The 26,362-nt window shown below is 27.1% G+C and overlaps 1 protein-coding gene across 2 annotated transcripts in view; it reads left to right on the top strand.

Moving 5' to 3' along the window:
* The first annotated feature begins 1,001 nt into the window (after positions 1–1,001).
* LOC135922935 (voltage-dependent L-type calcium channel subunit beta-4-like) overlaps positions 1,002–26,362 on the top strand; it is a 95,805-nt gene continuing 70,444 nt past the window's right edge. The window contains exons 1-2 of one of the 2 annotated variants that reach the window (XM_065457469.1): positions 1,002–1,121; positions 9,288–9,590. In XM_065457469.1, coding sequence (XP_065313541.1) covers positions 9,546–9,590 — 45 coding nt within the window. In that variant the 5' untranslated portion in view covers positions 1,002–1,121; positions 9,288–9,545. Of the gene's footprint in view, positions 1,122–1,327; positions 1,473–9,287; positions 9,591–26,362 lie in introns of those variants that run through there. The other variant, XM_065457471.1, reaches the window with a different exon arrangement.

Here is a 26,362-nt window from a genome sequence, read left to right as displayed (position 1 = left end):
AACTAATGTGTAATGACTTGTAGGAAAATAAATGATTAAATTTTTTAAATGTAATGTAGAGTTTTTGTAACTGTTACATATTCTGAATAACAGTTAGATAACCTGCTCATATGTTTAGAGTAACGGCCAATGATCATTGGTAACGGCCCAACCCTGATATTAAGTTCTTTATTTTATTTAAAAGTTTTTTTTAACACATTTAAGTATATATATATAATATAGATTTTTTTTATACAGCTTATACCTTTTATTGTAAATGTAAAGGTTTTTAAATCAAATAAAAATATTTATCAGCAAAAAAAATAAAATAAAAGTTTTATTATGATTGCAAATAATATAATATTTGATTCTTTATATTTATAAATAAAAAATATTCAAAAATTAAAGTAAGTATAAAATAAAAAATAAGAAAATATTAATTAAATAATAGAGGAAAAATAGGTTAAGTCTTAAATGAAAATTAAAGTTTCAAATTTATATGATTTAACAAATGGTTAAATTAATTAAAACAATATTAAACTATGATAATTTTTTGAATTAATTCAGCTACAAGTAATTGATGAATTAAAATTATATATCTTACTCTTTGATCTCAAATGGTTGTCATAATTTATGAGTAAAATCTTATGAGGTACTACAAAATTAGAAATTTATTTATTAAGTGTATGAAAATAGCAGTTAACAGTAGCTCGATTTTATAAATTAAGGAACAATAATGTCATTTAATCAATTTTCCACAATAAAATGGTGCTATGGCAACTATATGTATGTATTTAAATGCATTAATGTAGAAATCTAGTAGTATATACCAATCATTGATAAATTATTATAATTAAATAATTACATTTTTAAGCTCAACATAATGGTAGAATTAATATATAAGAGTGATATAGTAATCCATAAGTAATTTGCCACAAATTATCCTAGATTATTCGAATTTATTCGTAAAAATTTCTATTTGTAAATAGATCAAAAATGGCTATGTCCAATTTTATTTTCTTCCTACACATATGTTTGATCAAGATGAATCTATCCTCTAAACTTTTTTAGAATATTGATTTTGTCTTTCGTTAACATAATCATGATATGAGAATAAATTAACATAATACCAACATCTTCAGGTATATATGAAATCTATTAAGCCTACAGATGGCTTTTTATTAATTATATATTATCCAAATTCTTTGCAAATCTTTTTTATCATAAATGTTTTTAATTATAAATTTGAATTTAAAACAAAAAATTGTTGCTGATATATTTATATAATAGATTGAGATTCGATTTATTGAAAAACATTTAATGAATTTGTTTAAATTTTTATAAAAATCATTCACTGAATTTTAAAATATTTCTATTTATTCATAACAATATAAAATGTTATTTTTTAAATTTATGATGATATAAATTATGAAATATTAACATATGGTGCATAAATGATATAAACTATTCTCTCACTATATTGGGATTAAAGTGTAAGTTTTATAATAAATTAAATCAAGTAGCTTAATATTTATAGGTATAGTATATATATGGCCAAAATTAATTTTTATTTTATTTGGTAGTTTCTGAGTTATAACACTGATTTTTTGAGCTATTGATCTCCATTGACTTCACCTATTCATGCATACAACTTTTTCATCTGCTTTAGCATTAATATATTAAATATAAAAAACACCTATTTTAAACTTTATTAATTAAAAATTATATTAATATTTTAAACTTACATAAACATTCTACATCATCAATTTTATTTATAGATTTTAAAATATTTTACTCTAGCCTTTTAACATAATTTGTTAGTTTTTGACTTTTGACAAAAGCTGTAATAAAATTTTATAAGAATAAAATCATAAATTAGCATGTTTATAACATTAAAGCTACACATTTATTTAATTATTTTATATGGTGTATCTAAATTTTCATGCCAATTTTTTTAACTAAGTATGAAGTGTTAATTATCTAATGTCAATTAGTCAACAAAAAAGTTTATATTGTTGAAGATTGATAAAGGTATTTCATTATTCTTCCTCAAGTCAAATTTATTTTTTGAATAATAAAGTTAGCACTTGAAAGAAGAGGGGTAAAATAACGTGAGAGATGATGTGGTGGATTTGATCACCTCCCAACTTGAATCACATATATTTTAATATCGTAAACTTAGACTAAAATTTTGTACATACATTTTTACAACTTCCTACAATGTTTTTCTAAATTTTTCTTATGATAATAATTATACTGATTTATAATATTTATGCAATAACTCCATTTTTAGTCATTTCATCCGATTCCAAAAACAAAGCTGGTTATATCTTTTAATATTTTATAACAGCATTTTTGGGCATAAATTTATATATGTAAAATTTATAGTTGATAATTTAAAGATTATTTAAAGATATTGGAAATGAGCAATATTTATTAGTCACTAGTCTCAATAAATTTAAGAAATTTAATTTTTTTTTTAGATAGCTTAAAAAATTATCCCTCTCCAAGGTGAATTCCTGGCTATGTGCCTGTGATTGGTTTATTGCAGGTTTTACAAACATTGATATTACATGTTTATTGGCCATGATGATATCTATATAATGAAGCTCTGGAAATAGCTATGGGTACAACATAAAATAATACAGAAATATGTCCAATTAGTAGGAACTAACCAACAGTCATTTCAACCTTATGTAGAATGCGAAGGATTCTATTTTCTTCTTGGCTTCCCCTATCCAAATCAGCCACATGTTACAGCTGCAATAAAGTACATGATACATTTGCAACATAGTAGGACACATTTTAAAGTATGTCAAAATAAAAAATTATTATTAATTCACAATATCTATATATCTTAAGGCAATTAAATCAGATCCACATGATATTCAAAAATTCAATTTCAAAGAAAAATGGATAGATACTATAAATAGAAAAAATGATTTTTTATAATCTCCAAATTCTTTCAAAGATTTAATAAAAAAAATTAATCACATTCCTCTGAATTCCTGATTAATATAGTAGCCACCATTTCCATTAAAAGAAAAAATTATTGATTGCATTGTCCAATACCAAGTTTAGGACGAGACATTATTATACAAAATCCAAAATTATTAAAACTTCATTGACAAAATCAATGAATTATATATGTGCAATTAGTCAAAAGAATTCCATTATGATTTGTTAATATGCTTGGTAAAAAATTTTTTAAAATTTAATTATGATTAAAAAACAAAGCACCAGAAATAATTATATTCTAGGGTCAAACCAATTCCATATGCATATAAAAAAGGAATATAAAAAGCGGTAGATCCTTTAATACAACTGGGAATTATTTGGAAAGTACGATATATCAATATCACATCATGAGTCTTACTAATAACAAAGAAGTATTAACCAAATTTGCTGTGATTTTCGACACACTATCAACGAATATCTGATCAATAATTAGTAGTGTTGTAAACGAACGCGTTCGTGAACGAAGTTCTTTTTTTTGAAAAAAATGATGAACGGCGTTCCTTATATTTTTGACGAACTTTGAACGTGAACGCGTTCCTTTTTTATGACGAACACGTTCGAATTTAACGTTCATTCAATTTTAAAAATATTTTTATTTATATGAAAAATTTAATATTTCCGAATTTTTTTAAAAAATGTATTTATATTTTTTAATCGGCTGTGTATTTCCTTTTCACATTTCAATTTTTTTAACACATAATTTATTAATTTGAATATTATTGTTTATATTTTAATTTAATAGATTAGCATAAGCATGGATATTACTATTTAATCCTCATCATCTGATTCTGAAAATCCAAAATCAGATGAATTATCATTACTATGGCCAAATATGATAAATGTTTTACATTAACATCCTATATTGAAGGAACTAATCCAATGCTTACCAAGTGTAAAATGTGGCCAAAAAGTATTATATTGTTAAAATCTTCAGGTTCCAATTTAAAACGACATTTGATTTTAATATTAATTATTTGATTTTATATGATATAACTAAGTTAAATCATTAAATTAAAAAAAATAATGCATTTGGGATATTTGACCCCAACAATAGCGATAGTTATTTTAAAATTAAAAAAATTAGTGGCCTCAAATATGGTCAACCATTGATAGACGCCGTATTAAATGGGATTAATAAAAAGTATTAAACCTATCACTCTCAATTATTACTTATATTTTATGTTTTCAAAGATTTGAGCATATATATAAGGATCAATATGTTCTTTCTGCAATTATACATCCAGCATTCAAACTTCAATGGCCATGGATAAAACTTCCACAGAACGAACCTATTAAAAAAAACTTATATCGTTATTGAAAAAAATGCTTTGAAAACCCTAGAGAACTGTTAATTTCGAGATATCCATTTTTTTTTGTCCAGTAGATAATGGATTGGAGGAGGATAACTTATATCAATTTTTTGCAAATAACAAAACAATATGTTTTTAATTAATCGTTAAAAGAGCTGTTTATTAAGTATAATACCGCAATCCCCTCATCTGCCCCTGTAGAGCGTGTTTTTAGGCTAATGCCGTATTAACTGCCAAATGTTCCTGTCTATCAGATAAATATTTTGAAACAATTGTTATTAAAATTTAATAAAAAAAATTTTTTATAATATATTATCAAAATAAAACTATATTATTTTTTAACATGGCAAAATATATTGTATTGAAAAATATAAGTTTATTTATATTAAATTAAATTTTAAAAAAATTTATCATATAATTTTGAACTGTTTTATGAACGTGAACGCGTTCTTTTTTTTTGAACATGAACTTGAACGTGAACGCGTTCGATTTTTGTCAATGAACGTTGAACGCGAACGCGTTCGATTTTTTTAGAAATGTTTACAGCACTAATAATTACCCATTTCCTACAATTTAAACACATTTTTGACACAAACTAAATTCTCCATAACGGATTTGAAAAAGACGTATCTATAGCTCGAATTTCAAAAAAAATAGCTCTGATTAAATACATCATTTTGTCTTTTCAAATATAATAGATTACTTGGATTCTCACCTATCATATTTCAAAAGGCTCTCGATTCAAGCAACATACCCGTCACATGTGCTTTGATATTGTTGGAAGAAAAAATTCTACTTAGTATGGTGTAAACCTACGTAGGGAAATTTGAAATTAAACTACGAGCAATGTGTATAAAATTAACCACTAGCAAACATATAACCTCTATAATGAAAGTTGTATATATTTATTAAACTGCTTACATATTATCCCTTCATTACAGATTTTGCAACAAAAGCATGTTTATATATAATCTATTATAATAGAATAAACAATGGGTATGGTCAGAAGATGATAGCGTTTTTAATGAGTTAAAAATACATAAATGAGCCCCTCTACTAACGTTATATCTATCAAAATCCTCAATTTTCGCTCAGAATAGAATCAAATCAACTAACAATGAAGTTTGCACAAATTTTTTTGCTCATTTTGAATGTCCATGTTACATGGTTATGGATAAGGGGCCGCAAGTTGAATTCTTAAATCGATGTAAAAGATAGAACATAACCAAGAACGTGGATGGTAATCTACGTTCTAATGGAGAGGTGAAGAGATTAGTGCATTACGTTTAAAAATTATATTAAAAAGAATTTAAGCAGAAGAATTTTTTCAAACAGTTAAGATTCCATTTTCTTTATTGTAAAACAAGAGCCTTTAAGCCCATTTGCTAAACTAAGTCATGAAGGGTTTAAAGATATTTAATTAATGATCAGTCTGGTTAAAATATTTTAAAGCCAAAGATATCAATCCAGTTAGCTGCCAGGAATACCAGACCAATTGAGTATAACTACATACGTAGTGCGATCTCTCAAAGGGATATAAAAACGGATTTAAATTACTTAAGAAATCGCTTTACAATGAGTAATAAAAATATAAGAAAAAGTATGCCTAGCTTCCACGAGAAAATCTTATGCCTCCAGCTGATGTTTCAAGTTCTAATCATCGCGCCGAACTTGGAAAAGCTTCTTTAACCTTACCTTACTGGTTTAAACAAATAAAGGAACGATAAAATTAGTTCTTTCCTTGATATAACAGTTTTTTTTGCCCATAATTTAGAGCTAGTTGTTTTTTACATGGAAAATTTATGACATTGGTTCAAAGAATAGATGGTAAATAATAATAAGTATCGGATCGAATCGGTGAAAAATTTATACAAACATTACATATACTAATCTAATATATATTTTTTCTAGTACCGGTCCTTAGATCCCTTCAAGTTGGTGAAGCCCGGGCTTTGAAAATTTTTTAAATCGGGTTGGGCTCGGACTTGAATATAAACAAATAATATTGAAAGTAATTTTTTCCTCCTCTTCCTTTATCAAGATAAAATAATAATTAGAAATTCTCTAAAGACCAAGCAATTAGTGTTTTTTTTACTTCATAAATGCATCTTATTCATATTTTTATATCTTTAAAAATGTCGGGCCTTACTCGGACCTCAAAATAAATAAAAATTTCAGGCCGGGTAAAAAAATTTGAATTTGCAGGACTGTATTCATGGACCGGTTATTAGCTCAGAAGTCTTATGGTACATCTCTTTTATATTATATATATATTATGGCTGATTCCCCATTATATCCCCTTATTCATTTAGATAGATATAGCCAAAGGGGAGTTGTTTCCTCCTTGGGAAATTTCAAATGTGAAAGTTTTAGTAAATATCTTTTTAAGCTAATAAAAATTAAACTTCCACTCTATCCCCCATGATGAATACAATATGCCATGAATAAATTTTAAAAAATGTATAATTATTAATGAAACTCATAAGAAAAACAGCATTTTAATATTTCAAAAAGTGTAAAATCAAAATTATTTAAAAAAACATGTAACTCAGCCATAGATAAAGGAGCTGGTTTTAAGTCCTGCGCTAGAAGAAAATCCACCTTAAAGCCACCCTTTAAGAAAATGCTGATTACACCACCCATGTTCTGGTTGTTTAATATCCTTCATATATAATGCATCTATATTTTTTGGCCCAAACTCACGCTCTGAACTTAAAAAAAAGCTTAGAGAATGAATCTCAAACTTAAAATATTTAATGTTATGTATTTAAATTCAATATTTAACAATAAATGATAGTTTAATGATATTCTTCTATTTTATTCTATTGCATTATAAAGATTATAACTTGAAATAAAAAAAATGAAACGATATTTCATCTTTTTAAAATATCAGTTATCGGCTAATATTATAAAATTTTCAAATCCTATGAAATGGCGTCTTAATTTAAATTTATTTTAAATTTGATAATATATTTCAGAGTTGTTAACGCTCCTTTTTAAAAGTAGCTAGCTCCCGCTCCTACCTTCTCAAAAGGAGCTAGCCCCCGCTGCTAAATTTTTAAAAGGAGCTAGCTCCCGCTCCAAGTAATGGAGTGCCACTCCATACCGGCTCCTTTGATTTTCATTTTTTTAGAAAGTACACGAAATTAAATCATATTTTTTTATCAAAAAAATTTTATTTACATTAAATAATATATCAATATATTTATAATTTTTTATTAGCTTTTAAAAGTAATAAATTTTCTAAATTTGAATCTAACAAACATCCACGCTTCTCCTCTAAAACCTTTTTAACAATAAATAAACAGGCGCTCAACAGGAGTACTCTTTTTTAATTCAGAAAATTTATCAAAAATAGTAATTTTGATATCAATATTTAAAAAATATTTGTCCAATATATTATCTTCCTGATAATCAATTTCATGGAATCCAAAAATATCTTCCAAATCATTGCAGGGTTCCCGTGAACTAGTAGCGCCTTTTGCATCAGAAATTTGTTTTCTTGAAAAATTAATTAATTTGTATTTTAGTTTCATATTTTGTGCATTTTTTATCCATTGCCATTTAATTTGAATACAGGATGGATAATAGCCGCAATAATATTTTCATCATACATTTGAAAATCTGCAATAAATTTATTATTTTTTATTTCGATCTTCTTCTATAATGTCTGGATCTATTATATCAAAAACTATTGGATATTAAAATGATGTACAAGATTTTCCAAGAAATTTCTAATATAAAAAGAAAGAAAAACTTGATGTTTAATATTTTAACTGATTATATGAAAAACCAATATAAAACTCGGCTCAACATTTAATATTGCATAAATTTTAATAAAATAAAATAAAATTTCATTTTTATTGAATATTAATTAACAAATAAATAGATTTATTAATATTTAAAAAATAATTTAATTTATACATTAAATTTAAAAGAGTGGTGGAGCGGCACTCCTCCACTCCAGCCCTAAAAGGAGCTAGTTCCCGCTCCTGGTTTTTTAAAGGAAGGACGCTCCAAGTGTCTTTGAAAAAGTATAGCGGCGCTCCAGGAGCGCCTCTCCTTACAGCTCTGATATATTTGTATTATGTAAATAGACTAATGCTATTATATAAATAAGTGATTTATCAATAAAAATATTTTATATACATTTAGTTTATGAATATAAACTTTAACTGATCATTATATTATATTTAAATGACTTATGTTATGGCATAGTTAAATTATAGATGCTATACTAATAAAAAGTATATCAGATGATTAGATGTGTTTAGTGAAGAGATGCAAATTAGCTTATTGAGCCGGTTTTTAAAAACTGCTAACTCAATATTTTAGGCAAAAAAATATTGCCTAAACCTTGAGATTTCGCTTAGATGTCCAAACCTTTGTGCCACCTATGAGCAAAATCTTTAGGCTTGCCTAATATTTTTTAGATAAAATAGTGAGTTGGCCTTTTTGAAAATCGACTCAAATGGAACGATTTTGCAGCACTAAATTTAATCATTAAAAATTAAAACGATTAGTATTTACAGAATACAAAAATCAGATATGATATCGGATCGGTAATAGGTTGATATCAATTTAATATTAGATCGGCCTCTAAAAAGTGATATCGGTACACTCTCACAAATAATGAAACTATTTTAATAAAAAATTGTCTGCTATAAAATCGGAGAAAAACATCCTTAAACTACTTTCCTCATCCTTATTTTTTAAATTGATTTTATTATTTATATATTCGATTAGGTGAAAAAGGAAGAATAGGAAGGAAATATAACATAAATATTTTTCGGGCCACGGACCGGGCTCATTTTACAAATAATGCTGCTTCCGGTCAAGCTGAGGGGTCGGCCCCGCATGACTAAATTGATAATTTTTTATTGATGTCTTTGTTAATTATATTATCTTTTAAATTACATACTTTCACCCGTCTTGTAAATGTATAATATACTATTTTTCAAATCATTTAAATGTTTTTAGATTAGCAGTTTATAGGCTCAGGTATGCCTATCACCATTTCCACGTTCGAAAAAAAAACTTTGCATCGCCATTATAACATGATAACTCTCTTCGTAAAATGTTAATAATTATTTTATTGCGATTGTCCGAACGATTCTTTTCAATACCCTTCCATAACCACGTTTGCTAATTGGCACTCCTCGTATTTTGTCACCCGACTCCACCGCGAAAATAAATTATTTTGATGATGTGATTTTTATTACAGCTATATTTATTCTAATGGAAAAGACTTCATCGGCTTATAGACCTGATATTCTAAAACAAGTATAATTTATTTTTAGAAATTTAGTTGACATATCACCTGTAACTAAAATCATCCACACCTCACCCACAAAATTTATTATTTATTAATAACTACCATAAAATCCCAAATTAAAATTTAAACGAAATTATTTTGATTAAAATTTTCACCTCTTGTTTGCATATTCTATTCTTTTTGAAAATACTACAATTTATTATAAATAAGCTACCTAATTATGTTAGTGAGAGAGCTATTGTTTTTGAATAAATTATAGTTATTTTGATCATAGATTCTTTTATCTAAAATTATTTGCTAATACCTCATTAAAAAATTCATTGTTGCATTATTATTCTTTCAACGGGCTTCCCCCCTTTCCTACTATTTTACAATATTGATTATATTATAATAATTTTTTTTTAAATTTAAATGAAACCATTATTCTTATTAGTGATCTGCATCGGGCCTAATTTTTCCAGCCCGGTCCGACCCGAAATTTTTTTAAAAAAGTTTTGCCGGCCCGGCCCGAACCCAAAATTTTTTAAAAAATGTTTTGCCGGCCCGGTCCGAACCCGAAATTTTTTTTAAAAAAATTTACCGGCCCAGTCCGGCCCGAATTTATTTAAATAATTTTTATAATTACTCATTCCAATAAATAAAATCAAATATTTTTATTTTACATAAAAAATACAATATAAAATTGAGAAATTTAGATATATTTAAAAAAAATTCCAAGGTCAGACCCGACCCGGCCCAAATTTTTTTAAAAAATATTAGGCCCGGCCCGAACCCGATTATTTTCGGGCCGGGTACGGGTCGGGCCTAACTTTGCAGATCTCTAATTTTTATTCATACCTTCTGACATCTTATGTGTTAAAAAAATTTAATTTTTAAATAATATCCTCTTTAGGAACATATAAATTAAAAGAACATAAAGTTTAAAGGACACCTTTTCCCCCAATTTTATTTATTAATTAATATCATATATTTTTTAAAAACTAATTCTATATGCTTCAAACAAAAAATTTTTCTAGAGAGAAGGTAATAGAAAATCCTCCGTAATATTCTATTGTCAGTCAGGCAGGCATGAATATCTTGCTACTGTTTGTGAAATTAAATTTATTATAAAATCATCAAAAAATTACTGTTAGTTCTTTTTAATTATCAGATTAGATATTTCCCATAAAATAATAATTCTTAAATAAATAGCTGTTTTACCCGAATGATGGGCATTAAAACCCACTTTTAATTAAATTTATTAAAGATAAATAAATATATCATGTAATTTATTTAAAACGTCTGTAATCATATCATAGGTGAATTTATTTCGAAGCTTAATGAATCGAATCAATTATTTCAACATAGTATCTTTAAAAATATCACAAAAATTGCATCCTTTTTTTTTAGGTTAATGATGCTTGGTACCTTAAGGTACCATCTATCAAATTTGAATTTTGTTCATTTTTCATTTGGATAGGCACTACCAAATATATTTATAATATATATTTGAAAAATCGTGATTTTTGGAAAGCCTCTATGGCCTAGTAGGCAAGAGCTTGGCTTACTTATCCTATGCTCCCGGGTTCGAATCCCGGGAATGATCATGTTTTTTTTCTTATTCTAACTTGGTGGTTCCATCCTTGGGGGGATGATATATAGAAGGCCGGACTCGACCACGTGATTCCGTATTAATATATTAAATAATAAGGGTCTTATTACATTTTAATATATTTTGGTCGGTATTTAGCAAATTAGATTGGTATTTAAAATATTTCCATACATTCACTTGGTAGTAAGCATCATTAACCTTTTTTTTACATAGTCTAATTCAATTATTTTCAATTTGTAATAAACATGCAATAAAAAAAATTATAAGACAAACAAAAACTAAAAGTTTTTATTTACCTGTCATATTTTACATTTCATTTCATTTCATTGATAATTTATTATTTATACTATTAATAATGGTAATGTTGATAGATCATTAAACCCGATCCTTTCAATTTTAATAAATATTTTTAATAGTAATATAATAACATAATACATTAAATCCAAAATTTTGGGCTCCTAGTATTAATATGTTCTAAGAATAGTTGGGTAATGGTTATATGTCTACTAATTTGGCTCAATATAAAGGCCCATGACCGAGAAAATTCGTAAATATTAAGGCGTTTTAATCCAAAATGTTTTCGGTCCTGAGATATCACGGGTCAAAAACTTCATAAATAACGTTGTTTTTTAAAATCTGATTTAAAAAAAAATGAGATAAGCTAAAATAATATAGCTAAAAATAAAAACTAATAGTCATTTTATATAGCTCTGCCTACCCATTTAAATTTCCATTTCCTATATAAATTTTGACATGTATCGAGGGATTTTTAGTTATAGAAATTTCTTTTTAAATGTGAATATTTTCTTAAAATTAGATGATCTCCTAAAAGAGAATGGTTTTTTGTATAATTATGTGTCATTTTTTCTATACGCCATGAGATTTAGCAGAATTAATGCCCTGAAATAGTATTATTTCTTTTTAATACTAGCAAAACAATCCTTTTTTTCTTATAAATTTTTAAAATAAGTTATAAAAAATTAAATTGAAAATAGTTTTATTATTTACCATTTATTTTATGTTATAAGTTTTTTAATAATATTTTTTTAGAAAAGTACCGCCATCTATTGCTAAGAAAAATATTCGTAAATGCTGAAAAAAAATTTGATTGTTTTAATTTAAAACATTATATATTTATAGATAAGATACAACCAACTGTATAGATTTTTAATTATTTTTTATAACACTCAAATTTCCTTGTCAACATTTGTACAAGGAATAAAATATCCATTACATCTTAATGTTATCTAAAAGGGTTTCGATAGGGCTGTAAAATGACACCATAGCATTATTCGTCTTTTATCTCCATTAAAGATTTTTTTATACATTCCGAAAAATGTTAACTTTCGCATTTTTGACCTCTGACAATATACCCATTGATGCTGGAAAGTAGAAACCTATTTTGAATTTAATATTTCTTTGTCAAAATTAATAGGGCACGGTTAAAAACAACACAATTTTTTTTATTTAAATATAGATTAACTAGCCTATTTCTGTGTTTTAGTGAAATTAGGGGGCACTTAAATATTTTTATACGGCCAATAAAAAAATTTAACCTGATATTCCCTCAAGTTTAGTTTTGAACCCTAGACTTGCCGCACCTTGGCAGTTTTTTAACTAAGAGCCACTCTTCTCGTTTATAAAATAATGATTGTATATGTCCTATTGGGATATGAAAATCATTGGGATTAGGTATCTCTCAATTTTAAATTATTCAGTAAGCGCGATTTTTATATCTAAAATATCCTATTTAACCGGAAACATTTTCCAACATGTAGAGAGTATCCGGATTATTTCATTAAATAGATCAATAAAGTCACATCTGACCCATTAAAAATTGTTAAAATTTCTCGAATTATTTAGATAGGTAAAGAAAGCCGTTTATTTTAACACTTTATCACAACTGGTTCCTGAGATACAGAGCCTCAAAGTAAAAAATGACAAATTTTGCATCTGTTAAATTTTTAAATTGCTTATATCAAAAACTTTTTAAGGCATGAATTCTATTAAAATGAAATATTGAAAGACAACATATCATTTAGGCAGACTTTACTGATATCTGTGGGGCAAGTTACCATTCAACCTTTTGTAATTTATCACAAGACACCTAATAATTTAAATCATTTAAGTTACTTAATAATATCAGAATTTATCATTCATAATACAATTGCCGTTCATTTATTCCAAAAATATTTAGTTCATAGAAAAATTTCAAAGCCGCCTAAAAAAATTCTTATACTTTGAGATGGAGCAGAATCACCATATAAGAATCACAAAATTTAATCAATCTTTGCCACCATGAAGATGATTTCTGAATGAAAGCTGAGGCATTGGTATGTCTCATTGCAAATCGGCTTGTAACAGAGTCGGAGATACAATCAAACTTTTAGTGGCCTGGGCTAGTTTACAAAGGTCTGTTTCAGGATAAATAACTTCCTAAAGAGTTTTTTACCTTAAAGAAAATATTAAAGGTTTATTAATTTATATTATAAATATGCTGGAAAACTCAAATATTTCTAGAAGAAAGATTCAATAAAGCGCGTATCATACCAGGAACACAAAATTCATACTTTTATTTAATTTCTCAAGATAAAATTGAAGTTTAATTTTATTCAATTTCAATATAACGAAAATATTAAATATAACACTTCACTCGAATATTAAGGCGAATTTAATATATGAAAAAAATTAATGTATATAGATAGCATATATCTATGATAATGCCTGTTTTCGAAAAAAAATTCGAAAAAGAGGTCTTATTAGGTTTTTTGCATTCTCTAAAACCCTAAGATTCTTATACTTATTCCTCCTCGATTGAAATTGGTATACGTAAGGCACAAATTTTAGATGTGACCCATCCTTCAACTGCTACCGGACTAACATTGTTATATAAAGATGAAACAAATAAAATTATTCATCTTTTTAATTTATTTGCTTAAATATATATATATAATTATTTATACCTAACTATATTTTGTTTCAATATATATCTTAAATTATGGAATGAATTTGATTAGCTATCTACATTTCTGTACCATTTATAAAAATGAATAATAGAAAATTATACAAAACATTTATTATTGAAATTTGATACATTATTAAGATGTTTAGGGTATTTGCCCCTACTGCCCCTCAATTTAATTGGTACTTGTAATAGAAATTCTAAATATTATTTAGTATAAAAAGTATAAATATTCGGAAATTAGTAAGTTAGCAAAAACATTTTAACCATAATCCGTTTTATAGCCCCATCTATTTTATGCAAATAAAAATTTCAATTTTTGATAAAAAAATTAATATTTTGGAAGAGCCGATACCGTAGCCAAGATTATCACATCGTATATTTATAAAAGGTATTTAAATAAAGGGCAAATTTATTTTTAAAAACCAATTCTCCTTATAGATTAAAAACACGAGTAAAGCTTTCGATAGATCTTTACAAATTGTTTTTGAGATAATTTTAAAAATTTTACAGATTCAAAAGTCTATTTTTCTCACCTTTGAGGCCCTGTATCTCGGGAACCAAGTGTGCTAGCGAGTTAAATAAACGGCTTTCTCATTTTTTACATTATTTTTCTCACCTTTGAGGCCCTGTATCTCGGGAACCAAGTGTGCTAGCGAGTTAAATAAACGGCTTTCTCATTTTTTACATATCTAAATAATTCCAGAAATTTTAACAATTTTTAAAAGGGCCGGTCTAATCCTAATAAATTTGACATGGAATTGCCTACCCATATTGTGGAATTCAAACAATTTTGCCTAGAAATGTTGAAATAATTTAATTTATATAAATTTTTCATATAAATTTAAAAAATACACTTAAGTTAATAATAAAAATTGTTTGCCATTTTTAGTAGGTATTCTTCACATACTTTAATTCGGACAAAACATAGTTTCAAATTTAAAAATAGCCCTTAATTACCCAGAACCAAAAATAATGCCGGTTTTACATTTTGTCTTTTTTACCAATCTTTTCATACAAAGTTTTATATTTAGTTATATATTTTTTTTTAATTTTTAATTTTTATTTCTTATTAAAATGATAAAACACTGAAATATTAAAACAGTATATAAAAATATATAAAATTACTAAATAAAAATAAATATATATATATTATAAGTATCGAAGAATCTAAAAAGAGCTTAATTTAATAATGAATATGTACCTAAAAAACAAGTATAATTGTGTTTAAAAATTTCTAGTTGAAGTTTTTGTTTAAGAAATATGGATTGGCGATTTTCTTTTGTTATATTAAAAAATTTTCACGATCAAATTTTTAAAAAAAATATGTAGACTGGGAAAAATTGCTATTAGTTGAGATGACTATTGGCTGAAATATAAAGTTATTTAATTTTGAATATTTATTAATTTTTTTATTTTCCCCGCAAGTAAGAGGGTTTGAATTAATTGATGAAGGGAAGGAGGAGACACAGGTTGCTTCTCAATTAAGGGATTTTTCGTTGGATCAGGGGGTACAGGTTAAACCGTCGGTGAGGCCGTCCTGTGATGAAAGGTTGGTTGGTTCGAGGATGCTGGGTATTTTAGCCTTATTAAAAGCGCTATGGATGATTTTATTAATTGCTTTATGCCGGAGATGGCGACTTTGGCTGCGGGTGCAGTTTAGGCCGTGTCGGGCTTTAGGTTGAACGGGAGTTGCATTGGTGGCAAGTGTCTGGTTCTGTAAGCGAGCATCCAAATCTAAATCCTATAGCAACTCTCAGTTGGTCATTGGTTAAGCTATTATCTAAGGTTTGGCTTGGAAGTGCTTCGAGCCATTCATACCCGCCATATTTATCGTTGGATCGTAATAGTTGTATGTCGTTTTGTAGTTTCTTTATTAGGGGTTCGATAATAGATTTGTAGAAATTTCGGTTGGAAATGTTAAAACGTCTGGGGTAAGTTGATTCTATCGTTCGATTGCTGCTGTTAGATGATCCTCATTGGGAGTTATGAATGATTAGATCCCTGAATTGATGGATAGGCGATTTGAGATTAATAAAGATAGGGATAATGGTTCTAAGGGAATCAGGTCGATACCAGCTAGTTTAGCAGGTAATTGGCAAGGTGCCAATTAAAGTCCGATAATAAAAGGTTGAGGATCCTTTCTATAAAGGTTTTTAAGCGGATATTATGTTGATTGAAAAATTTTGAGGCTGAAAGAGGAGGATTAGTGGAAATGATGCGAGATTTTAGGTAAATATAAACACTGCGATGGAATATGGTTGATGAACTTTTCAAGGGTTTGCATTTCAGAAAAAGTTTTATCGATAATTTTTCCTGATATATTATTATTAAGTAATGGGGGGCCCAAGAGTTGGATATAATCTTTTTCGATGATAGAGTAGTTTTTAAATAAATCAAAGGGTATCACGGGGTTGAGGGAGCATATTTCTGTTTTGGTTTTGTTTAATTGTAAACCGATTTTAGTGCATTCTGTTTCGAGGTGGCTAAGAGCTTTGCTTATCTGATGTGAATTACAGCAAAATGTGCCATCATCTAGTACCATAGGTTTAGGTCTTCATCATTAAGCAGAAAAGAATAGGGCCGAGGGGGTCGTCCTGTTGTACTCACTCTTAGGAATATATAACGCTACCAGTAAAAATGAGGGGAGTGCTATTGTTATAGCAGATGTCTACGAAGCACGAGTATTGAAAAATTATCGTAAAAAGATTCGAGTGCCGAGGAACGTGAAATTGTATTGAAGGCATTCTTAAAATCGATTTTACATAAAACAGAGTTTATCGATGGATGTTGAAGGTAGATTCTAGGCAGTGAGAGGCTATATCTACTCCTCCTTTAGTCCTGCATCCTAATTCATATTTGCCAAGCAGAGACTGAGTATCGGATTATATTTTTTTTGAAAAAATTTTAGCTATCAGGCGTCTGAAAAGTGAACCGATTGCTATTGGGCGGATGCCTCAATTAGGTTTTTCGAAAGCAATCAAGTTAGCACTAAATATAATTTGATAAGCTAATGTGGGAATATCTTTAGTATAGTTATATTATTAAGGTAAGTGAATTAAAAAAATTATTGGAATTATATGATTTTAGAAATGTTTGGAAGTAAGATGGTCTATAACCATCCAGGCTTGCTGCTGAAAATTTAATAAATTCTCTTATATTTTCGCAAATATCTTGGTTTATGATTATGAAAGAGGGATATTGAGCGGTGGGTTTGGTAAGCTAGTGTAAGAGGAATGTGGATGAAGTGATTTTAGGTTGTCAAGGGTCTCGTCGTTAAATGGGGCAAGTTTTGTTTTTGAAGAGATTAATTTTTGTGCACTGCATATGTCGCCTTCATTTATTTTTTTGGATATTTTGTTGCAGGTATTACTGAAACTTTCATTAGAATTATTGGGATTTTTAATGTATTTTAATTGTATTAAATTTTCCAAATTGAGTCTGTCTTTTATTAGGTTAGGTAATGAGATAGATTTGTTATCTTTTGGGATTGAGAGGCATTTGAAAGGGAATGTGAAGGGATTATGATTTAAATTTGACAAATCTTTGTTAATATTATCAAATAATTTAATAAGGTGGTCAGTGATCTGGTAATTAACACTAGATGAGATGTGTTTTATTGTTGGTATTTTTTTTATAAAGATAAATTCTCCTAGTGATTCATTATTTACGTGTATATTTGGTATTAATTGGGGGTTCTATTGGTTTTGTGCAAAGTATATTAGAACCTGAGCAGGGAGGGCTTTTGAGGGCCATGTTTGTATAGAAGATCATCTTTTTTTATATTAATAAGTTTGTGACAGGATGGGCAGATTCCTTTCATACTTATGATGAGAAGGTGGTTTAATACCTTAGAAGTTTGTTAATTTGAGTCTTAGACAAAAAACATTGGTGTTGTGTTATTTGCTAATATGTTGGTATTTAAGGGTTTTGTTATAGATGGGATCAGAATAATTAATTATATATAGTGCATGTAAATGTTGTTTTTTTCAAAGATGATGTGTTGTTAGTAGTTTCTATTGAGAGTGAGCTTGTTATAAACTCTGAAGTTATAGATGCAGGTGGTATAGGAAAAATTATTTTTCAATCCTTAGATATTATATTTAAGATGTTAGTTTAAATTGTATAAATATCCTTTACACAAACATTGTCTAAATGGTCTGGCTAATAATTATTGATTATAGATAAATTTAGGATCACCAAATCTGTTCTGAATTGTTTGGCATATTTTGATAATTGGTTGAACTCTATTTTTATTAACATCTCTTAAATCAAATTTTTAATTGCTAAAGAATTGTTATTATTATTTGATTAAAAAATGGGAGAATTAATAGGTTGAATTGAATTTATAAAGTTATCATTATTGTGTGATAGGTAAAATATTGAACTTGATGATTTTGGGTATGAATTAACTTTTCTAAAATGAGAATAGTATGCATTAATCGATTAGAATCAAATATATGAGGTGCGCCATGAACTTAGAGAAGCAGCGTTCAGGTGATACAAATGTTAATTGGGATAGTTATTGGTATTATTACTTAAAATACTGAATAAGATTAAAATTGAAAAAACTAAGTATTTTTATCTCTAATATTGACTGGCTGTCTCTACTCTTAGAAGAACTAAGAGTACCCCTAATCCTAAAGGGTGTGATATATATCTTAATATTAGGATCTGAGACAATGTTTAATATTGAAATTATTATTTTTAGTATGTATTTATCAATTACAGAATCATGAAATATTGCATCGTTGACAAAAATGATTTTACTATCGTAATTTAAGGTTAGTCTTAAGATTCCAATGATGATTTAATAATTTATTTTGGATAACTAATTTAAAAGTTATGACAATTTATAGGAAAATATCTTAATTAAAAAATAACGTCGTTTTTTAATGTCTTCTTTTAAATGGTCATAACTAATGTCAGAATGAATGAAAGATCTTCTGCTTTTAAATATCTGCAAAACATAGTTAAACCTTAGTTTTTCACAATTATTTTTAAATTTTAATTTTATATGTCGCGTGGAACTCGAATTAAATTAATTTTTTTAGGAGAAAATTCTTGATTTACATGAAGAAGGAATAAATCATTAAGCCATAGCTGAAAACTCCACCTTCAAAGAAACGATCAGAGACAATGTTAATATATTAATTGATCCCATCAAACCTGTTTCTCTAGTCTTAAAAGGCGTCAAAATATTACAGCATTCAGGGATATATGCAGTTTTCAATAAATTATCAGGGGAAATTACAGATCAAATCTTTTTCATTTGACTCAAAAATTAAGAAATAATACCAAAAATCTTTATCTATCTACCTGCAACTGATTCATTCTTTAAATTATAAATTTTATAAAGGCATTTTAATTTTTATACTGTAACTATACTTTTTTAGTTAAATGATGGACCAAGAAAAAATCTTTATTAATAGTTTACCAAAAAAAACAATACTATTTCTCAAAGAAATATAATAATTGGATCTTTATCGAATGTAAATTGTTTTTGGTGAATGATCTAAGTTTGTATGGAATCTTTATTCATAAGAATGTGGCACGCAAGGTAAATAAAGCATTCCATCCTGATAAATTAAAATTGTAAATGAAGTATCTAAACATTGCCTAGCATTGTTCGAGACAATGCCTAGAATCAGTACGTTATTAGAACTAGATACGTTTCTAAATTTTGACCCATATTAATGTGTTATATCCCCATGACTCAAAATAATTTTTTTCATGCTATAACCTTGACAATTCAATCCTTTTATAAACAAATGCTTGTTTATATGCGAAATTATATATTTAATATTATAATTATGACAATAAATTATCATTCTATCTTCTTAAAACTTTTAATATTGCATTTCATAAAGTAAAAACCTGCCTTTTTTTGGTTTTGGGAAATTTATTATGAAATAAACATTAATCATTGCCTTAACCCTAGTGTTGTTAAAACGCCGCGAGTCACGACCCCGACCCAAAGCTCGGGTCATTTTATTCGACTTCGACTCAATGCTTGGGTCGTTTTTTTCGACTTCGACCCGAGTTCAAGCCGAAAAAAATTATTATGTGAATGAATGAGAAATGTTAATTTGGCTTTTTTTAAAAATTTCTTAGTTTTATAGAAAATTGTTGTTCCACTATCGAAACACAGGAAACTTAAACGCGTTAAAGAGGAAATTTTTTTTTGTTATTTGAAATAAATTTCAATTAATATTTAAACAATATAAAATGTAAAATATAATTTTTAACTATTAAAGTTTCATAGAGATTCACATGCATACTTTACATCCATTTTTTTAAACTTAATTTATATCTATTTGACTTGATTATAATGCTTCAATGATCTATTTTATCATAGCTTACAATCATTTGCTTACTGTACCATATTCATTTGAAGATTTTGCCCCATTAGCATAGCCAGGATTTAGCTATGGGCACTATAAGGTGGGATTTACCCCATAAACTTTATTGGAGGTCTTTAGGCCTACAGCTATGTTAGATTTTTATTAAAAAACCTTCATTTTTTTTATAAAAATTTTTTTTGTAAAAATTTTGAATTATAGTCGTTATTTTAAATAATGATTATCTTTTACTAATTTTTCCTTTAAATTGTTTATAGAATATATCGTATACATTTTTTGGGGAGAGCAGGGTAGGGGGTAATATAGTGGGGAAATATTTATTAACAGATGATATTTATATGAACAGGCAAATATCTGAATGGAGAATTTCAACCCCCCCCCCCTACCAGCTACGCTTATGTTTTAGACACCCCCTTCTGAACGCTGATTTTCATATTTTAAAATATACTGCAAATTTATGATAAAAAATTTTCTATATATTTTACATGATAAGATAAATTAGTAATTGTCTCTTAAGAAACAGAAAATTGAAGATATTATGTTAAATTTGTATTACAGTTTATATTTAGTTGTTATTATATTGCTTTGCTTTGGATGATATAATCTATTTCAACAATATAACCTCCATCTCGTTCAATAGCTCCATATATAGACCCTAGATTATAATTGCCTACCACTAAGATTATATATCATTTAATTTTTTTATTCATCTTCCCCATCCTCATCATGGTTTCTATCACCAGATCGCTCTAAGTAAATTGATTCTGTTTGATAATCCTTATTCTCCAACTATATTACTAAGAATTCTTCAATGCTATTTTGGATATATATAAATTTAATATATTCTTTAATTATTTATGTGATTTCTATTTTATATAATCTATTATATTAAAAATTGTAAAAATTATATATATGGTAAAAATTTTAGAAATAATTCTCAGGTGAGATCCCGGTGTTACGATATTGTAACATGAAATCTGAATTCAAAAATAAATTCATTTGATTTTTATAGGCGGCCTCATGTCAAAATATATTAACTAATAATCCAAGAAAATTGTTTAATAAAAAAAGGAAAAGCTAAAGATTTAAAAGTAATGCTAAAATTTTTCCACGATGTTAGAAAAAATGGATATGGAACATTACAATCCTCAGTCGACCATATATTTGATATATATAAAAATAGTCTATTTTACATTGCATTTATTTGCTTTGCCTTGCATATCATATAATCTTGTTTTGTTTATAACAACTATCAAGCTGGTTGATACATTGCTTTGCATATCATATAATTGTTTTGTTTTAACATATATTAAGCTGGTTGATACATAACATTTTTTTAAATGAAATATAATCTGAATAATAAACTTAAGTTTAATTTTTTTTAAAATAAATATAAGATTTTACCCAGTTTCCATTTAAACAAATATATTTTTTTAGGCGCGTACGCAGGAATTTGGTCTGGGGGGGGGGGGATAATAAAATTTTTTAAGAAATATTATTGTTAATAAATACTAAGCATAAATTTATTAGGACTAATAACTTTTCTAATACACAATTTTAAACTAATGTGAATTAAAAAAATTATATATATAAACCGGCATTGAAAAACTATAAAATAAATGTGAATAATAAAATATAAAGTGAATATAACCCACGATATGAATCACTTAAATGACCCAAAATTGAAATTTGATTTTTTTTGAGCTTTTAAAATATATAAAGTATTAAAAATTTAAATGTTGGAAATATAAAATAATACACAAAAAGTTTCTTATGAATAATTGTTTGTATGTTTTGAGCTAATTTTTCAATTATCTTTGCTTGGCGTTAAATGCCTATGAATATTCAAAAGATCCAAATCATTCAATCTACTTTCAGATGTTGTATTTCATAGGTATGTTTTTCACAGACTTGCAGGCCCGGCCCCCGAGCCGAGCCGTATTTTATTTAATTTTTTTTAAAAAAAACACCCGGGCTGGGCCTGAAAATTTTCTTAGAAAAAATATCCGGGCTGAGCTGTATTATTTAAAACCAAATATTTGAAATCGCCATTATTAGCTATAAAAATCAAAAATAAATATAATTTATTTTTTAAAAAAACCCTAGCCGGAAAATATTTTTAAAAAAAATCTGGGCCGTGTCCTGCAAATGGTACCTCTGCAAGGCTCTGTTATTCTTCTTAAAAAAGTGAATGTTCTCTCATTAGTTTACTAAAGAGCTGCTAATATATATATAACCATTTTAATAATTGGGAGTATAATCTAAAATGTGTTTGAAATAAAAAGCATCCATAGCATTTTTTAGGACTGTATCAACCATAGTTAATCTTTTAATCATAGTTATTAAGTAAGGCATCATAAGATATTTTAACATCTTCATGATAAAAATCTAACAAATATTTATATTTTTTTTCTATCACCATATGAAATCGGTTGGGAGAGGGGACATTTGTTTTATAATACTCTTCTACTGATCCTATAATAATGTTTTGACGATGAGCTAGCTTGCTACAAGTCGAGAGGGACAAATATTAAACACGTATAGCTCTGCTTTTGACTCAACAATAACATAAAAATATGAAATTCTTCATCAACATTAGCTCTAATTTCCTTGAGTTCTAATAAAATGCTCTCCGCTATTCTCATCTTCTTAATCAAGTCAATGTTATGTTTTTGAAAAGTATTACATAAAATAGTTGTATAATTAAATAATACATACTAATGAGAAAAAAATTTGGAATAAGTATTGAATCCAATAATTTTCTTGCTTCTGAGGACATATTTCTTTCAAGCCATTGTGATATTACAGTAATAGCATTAATAATCGGCTCTTCTAACTCCATAAAAGCAGTTACTGCTTGATGGCGGAGACTCGATCTCGTTGGACAAGCTTGCAATCTCTTTCTCCCTGTTGGACAAGGAGTTTCAGAGATAATTATTATTTGACTAATTTAGATAAATATTACACCACTAAAATTTGAAAATAATAGGTAAATTACGGCAAGGAAAACTTGAAATCGAAATTAATTGATAAAATAACTTAGTAGATGAATGTGATAAATAAATGTAATTAAATATATATATATATATATGAGATAGGAATAAATATTAACAATAATATTTTTGAAAAATATAATCCGGCATCCATTTTTTGGCTTTGGGGGGAGGGGAAATTTGTCCTTCTGCCCCCCCCTCCGCTCCGTAGGTCAATGTATTTTTTGGTTTTTAATTTTAGTCATAAAAATGCCTTAATTTAATCAAGTATATTTTTGCAAAAAAAGAACAGTTTTTATCAGGGATCCGAACCGAAACGAATATCGGTTTAGGTTCAGGTTCGGATAAAAATAACGGTTTAATGTTCAGGTTTGATTCGTTAAAAATAAAAATATCGGTTTGGTTTGAACCTATGAAAACCTGTTTGAATACTTATTTACTAACCTACGTTCAAATTATATGTTATATTTGTGATATTTTTATGTTATTGAGTTTTAGAAAGTGGCTTCTTTTCTAGTGACACTCAAGATTTTCTCCATTGTGTCCCTTTATAGTTGTATCACAATATATTACATATAAATAATTTATATATTGGCTTCAATTTATCTCTAGGCATTATAAGCTTGAAAATTTTTTAAAATGGTAATATACTAATCTTATAAAAATTGTGACTGACACTTATCAATTAAAATTGATTGATAGTAAATTTTAAAACAATTCGAATATAAATCAGAATTTTAGTAATATACTAGTAAAATCTTTCATTCTATTTTATAAGCACAAAATCTTGTGGTTCGAACCTGTGCACAGGCATTTTAACGGTTCGGTTCAGGTTCAGCTATAATTTTTTAGCGGTTTAGGTTCTGTTCAGATTCGAAAAAATACAGGTTTAAGGTTCGGTTTGGATCCCTGGATTTTATGTTAATCTCCATGAAAGTTAAAATTTGGCATTCCATTTTTTTATACAGATATAGATTGGTCGTAATGATATTTCTTATAATTTTATAAAAATTGGACACACAATATTTTTATTTAACAAGAATTTTAAACTTTAGAATGGGGTTAGGACCTTCACATTAAAAAAATATTTTAAAAAATAGAGTTAATCTTTAATCGAAATATAATCAAGCTTAAAAATAAATCCTTTTTCGTAATTTGACTCAAATCTTCAAATATACCGAAATCCAAGGGATGCGGATAATCAGGATCGATTTGTGGATTGGAATGACCCTTTATTTTCTATATCTTAAATAACATTATTATTTCAAAACAAACATTGTTTATATTTTAAGGTCATATTTCCAATTGTTTATATATAATGTGTTTTTTCCAGAATTATGTTAATTTTCCAAGTTTAAATCATTATTAGCGCGTTTTTTAAAATTTAAAAATCTTATTTTACGGGAAATTTATTCCATCATGTTTGGAATACCCACTATATAAATCAGACTATTTTACCAAGAACTTTTGAACTTAATTTAATTTATATTAATTTTTCCATATATTTTTATTAAATTTTAAATGACTCAAAGGTTCGTAAACTGTTTACAATTTAAAAGATAGGTATTCTAAACATGCTGGAATTCATTTACGGTAAAATCAGATTTTTAAATTTTAAAAAACTCTCAAAAAATGATTTATAGTTAAAAAAATAGCATATTGCCTGAAAAAACACACTGTCGCTAACATGCATATGTACTCGAATAACTTGGGATGTTGCAAAAACCTCCAGGTTACAATGGGAGGAAAAACGAAAAAAAATCTTGTTTCAATTTAATGAAAAAAAATTATTGTTATTAGGCATTTTCATACTCGAAATTTCTTGAGTTGCCTCCTCTCTGTTTCCATTGTTCCAATTACCTAGTTTTTAAAAAAATAGAAGCATTAAAGCAAAACCATTATTTTAATTATATAATTTAAATACTAACTAATAATTTGGTAAGCTGACGACTTCTGAATTTCCATTTATTTTAAGGGCACATCAACAGATCTGACAAATTAGGGTTATAGAGTTGATTGCACTATTTCAATTCCAAGATACTCAAAACCAGCAGACAGCCGATGTTTTTGTCTTGCTAAATATTATTTTCAAATGGGAGTCTTAAATTTTCGTAAAATCCTTGTATACTTTTACATGACTGAGTTATAGGTTTGGCCAAGTTCTATAGCTTGTTCATAATGTTAAAACTTGCTTATTTTTACTTCAGAATATTTACTTCCACTTCACCTTATTCGATTGAGGCTATATGGTATCAATTAATATTTTTTTTCTCTCGGAAGGCATGAAGATTAGTAAAAATTCACGGCAAATATAAAATACAGATTTTGAATAAGTCGAATAATTAGGAGTCCAATATTTCATAAAAAACCGATTTTGCCTCAATAGGGTTCATGTCTCGCAAGATAAAATTAATATTTAAATCGATATTTGATCACAAAAAAAAGAAACTGGGAATTAAGTATATAATTTATGATATTTAATATTCCTGCTGCAAACTTTTAATTAAATCTACAAAGTATTTTGGTATTTTGTATATTATTTATATAATTAAATAATACAATCAGTCTAGAACTAAAGGGAAGGGGATATTTATGAAATAATATTTGGGTATTAATATGATATTTTTAAACAATCCGCGCAATTATTTAAGAAATTTTCTACAGTTCAAATATACTACTACCTTATATACATATCGTTTTGAAGTCTCATTTATCATGTTTTTATGGCTATTGAATTTAAACTGGTTAAATAAAAGCCATTGTATTTGTCATATTTATTTTTAATTGTAAAAATTTTTTTTATGAATATTTTTACCAATGTAAGAGCCAAGAAAGCTCCCATCCACTATAGTCCTATCCAAATTCTGCTAAG

The sequence above is a fragment of the Gordionus sp. m RMFG-2023 genome, chromosome 1 (assembly GCF_954871325.1).
Source record: "Gordionus sp. m RMFG-2023 chromosome 1, tfGorSpeb1-WG-v2, whole genome shotgun sequence".
NCBI classification, from domain to species: Eukaryota; Metazoa; Nematomorpha; class Gordioida; order Chordodea; family Parachordodidae; genus Gordionus; species Gordionus sp. m RMFG-2023.
The sequence above is the reverse complement of the archived record's forward strand: the minus strand, read 5'-3'. Positions and strand labels throughout refer to the sequence as shown.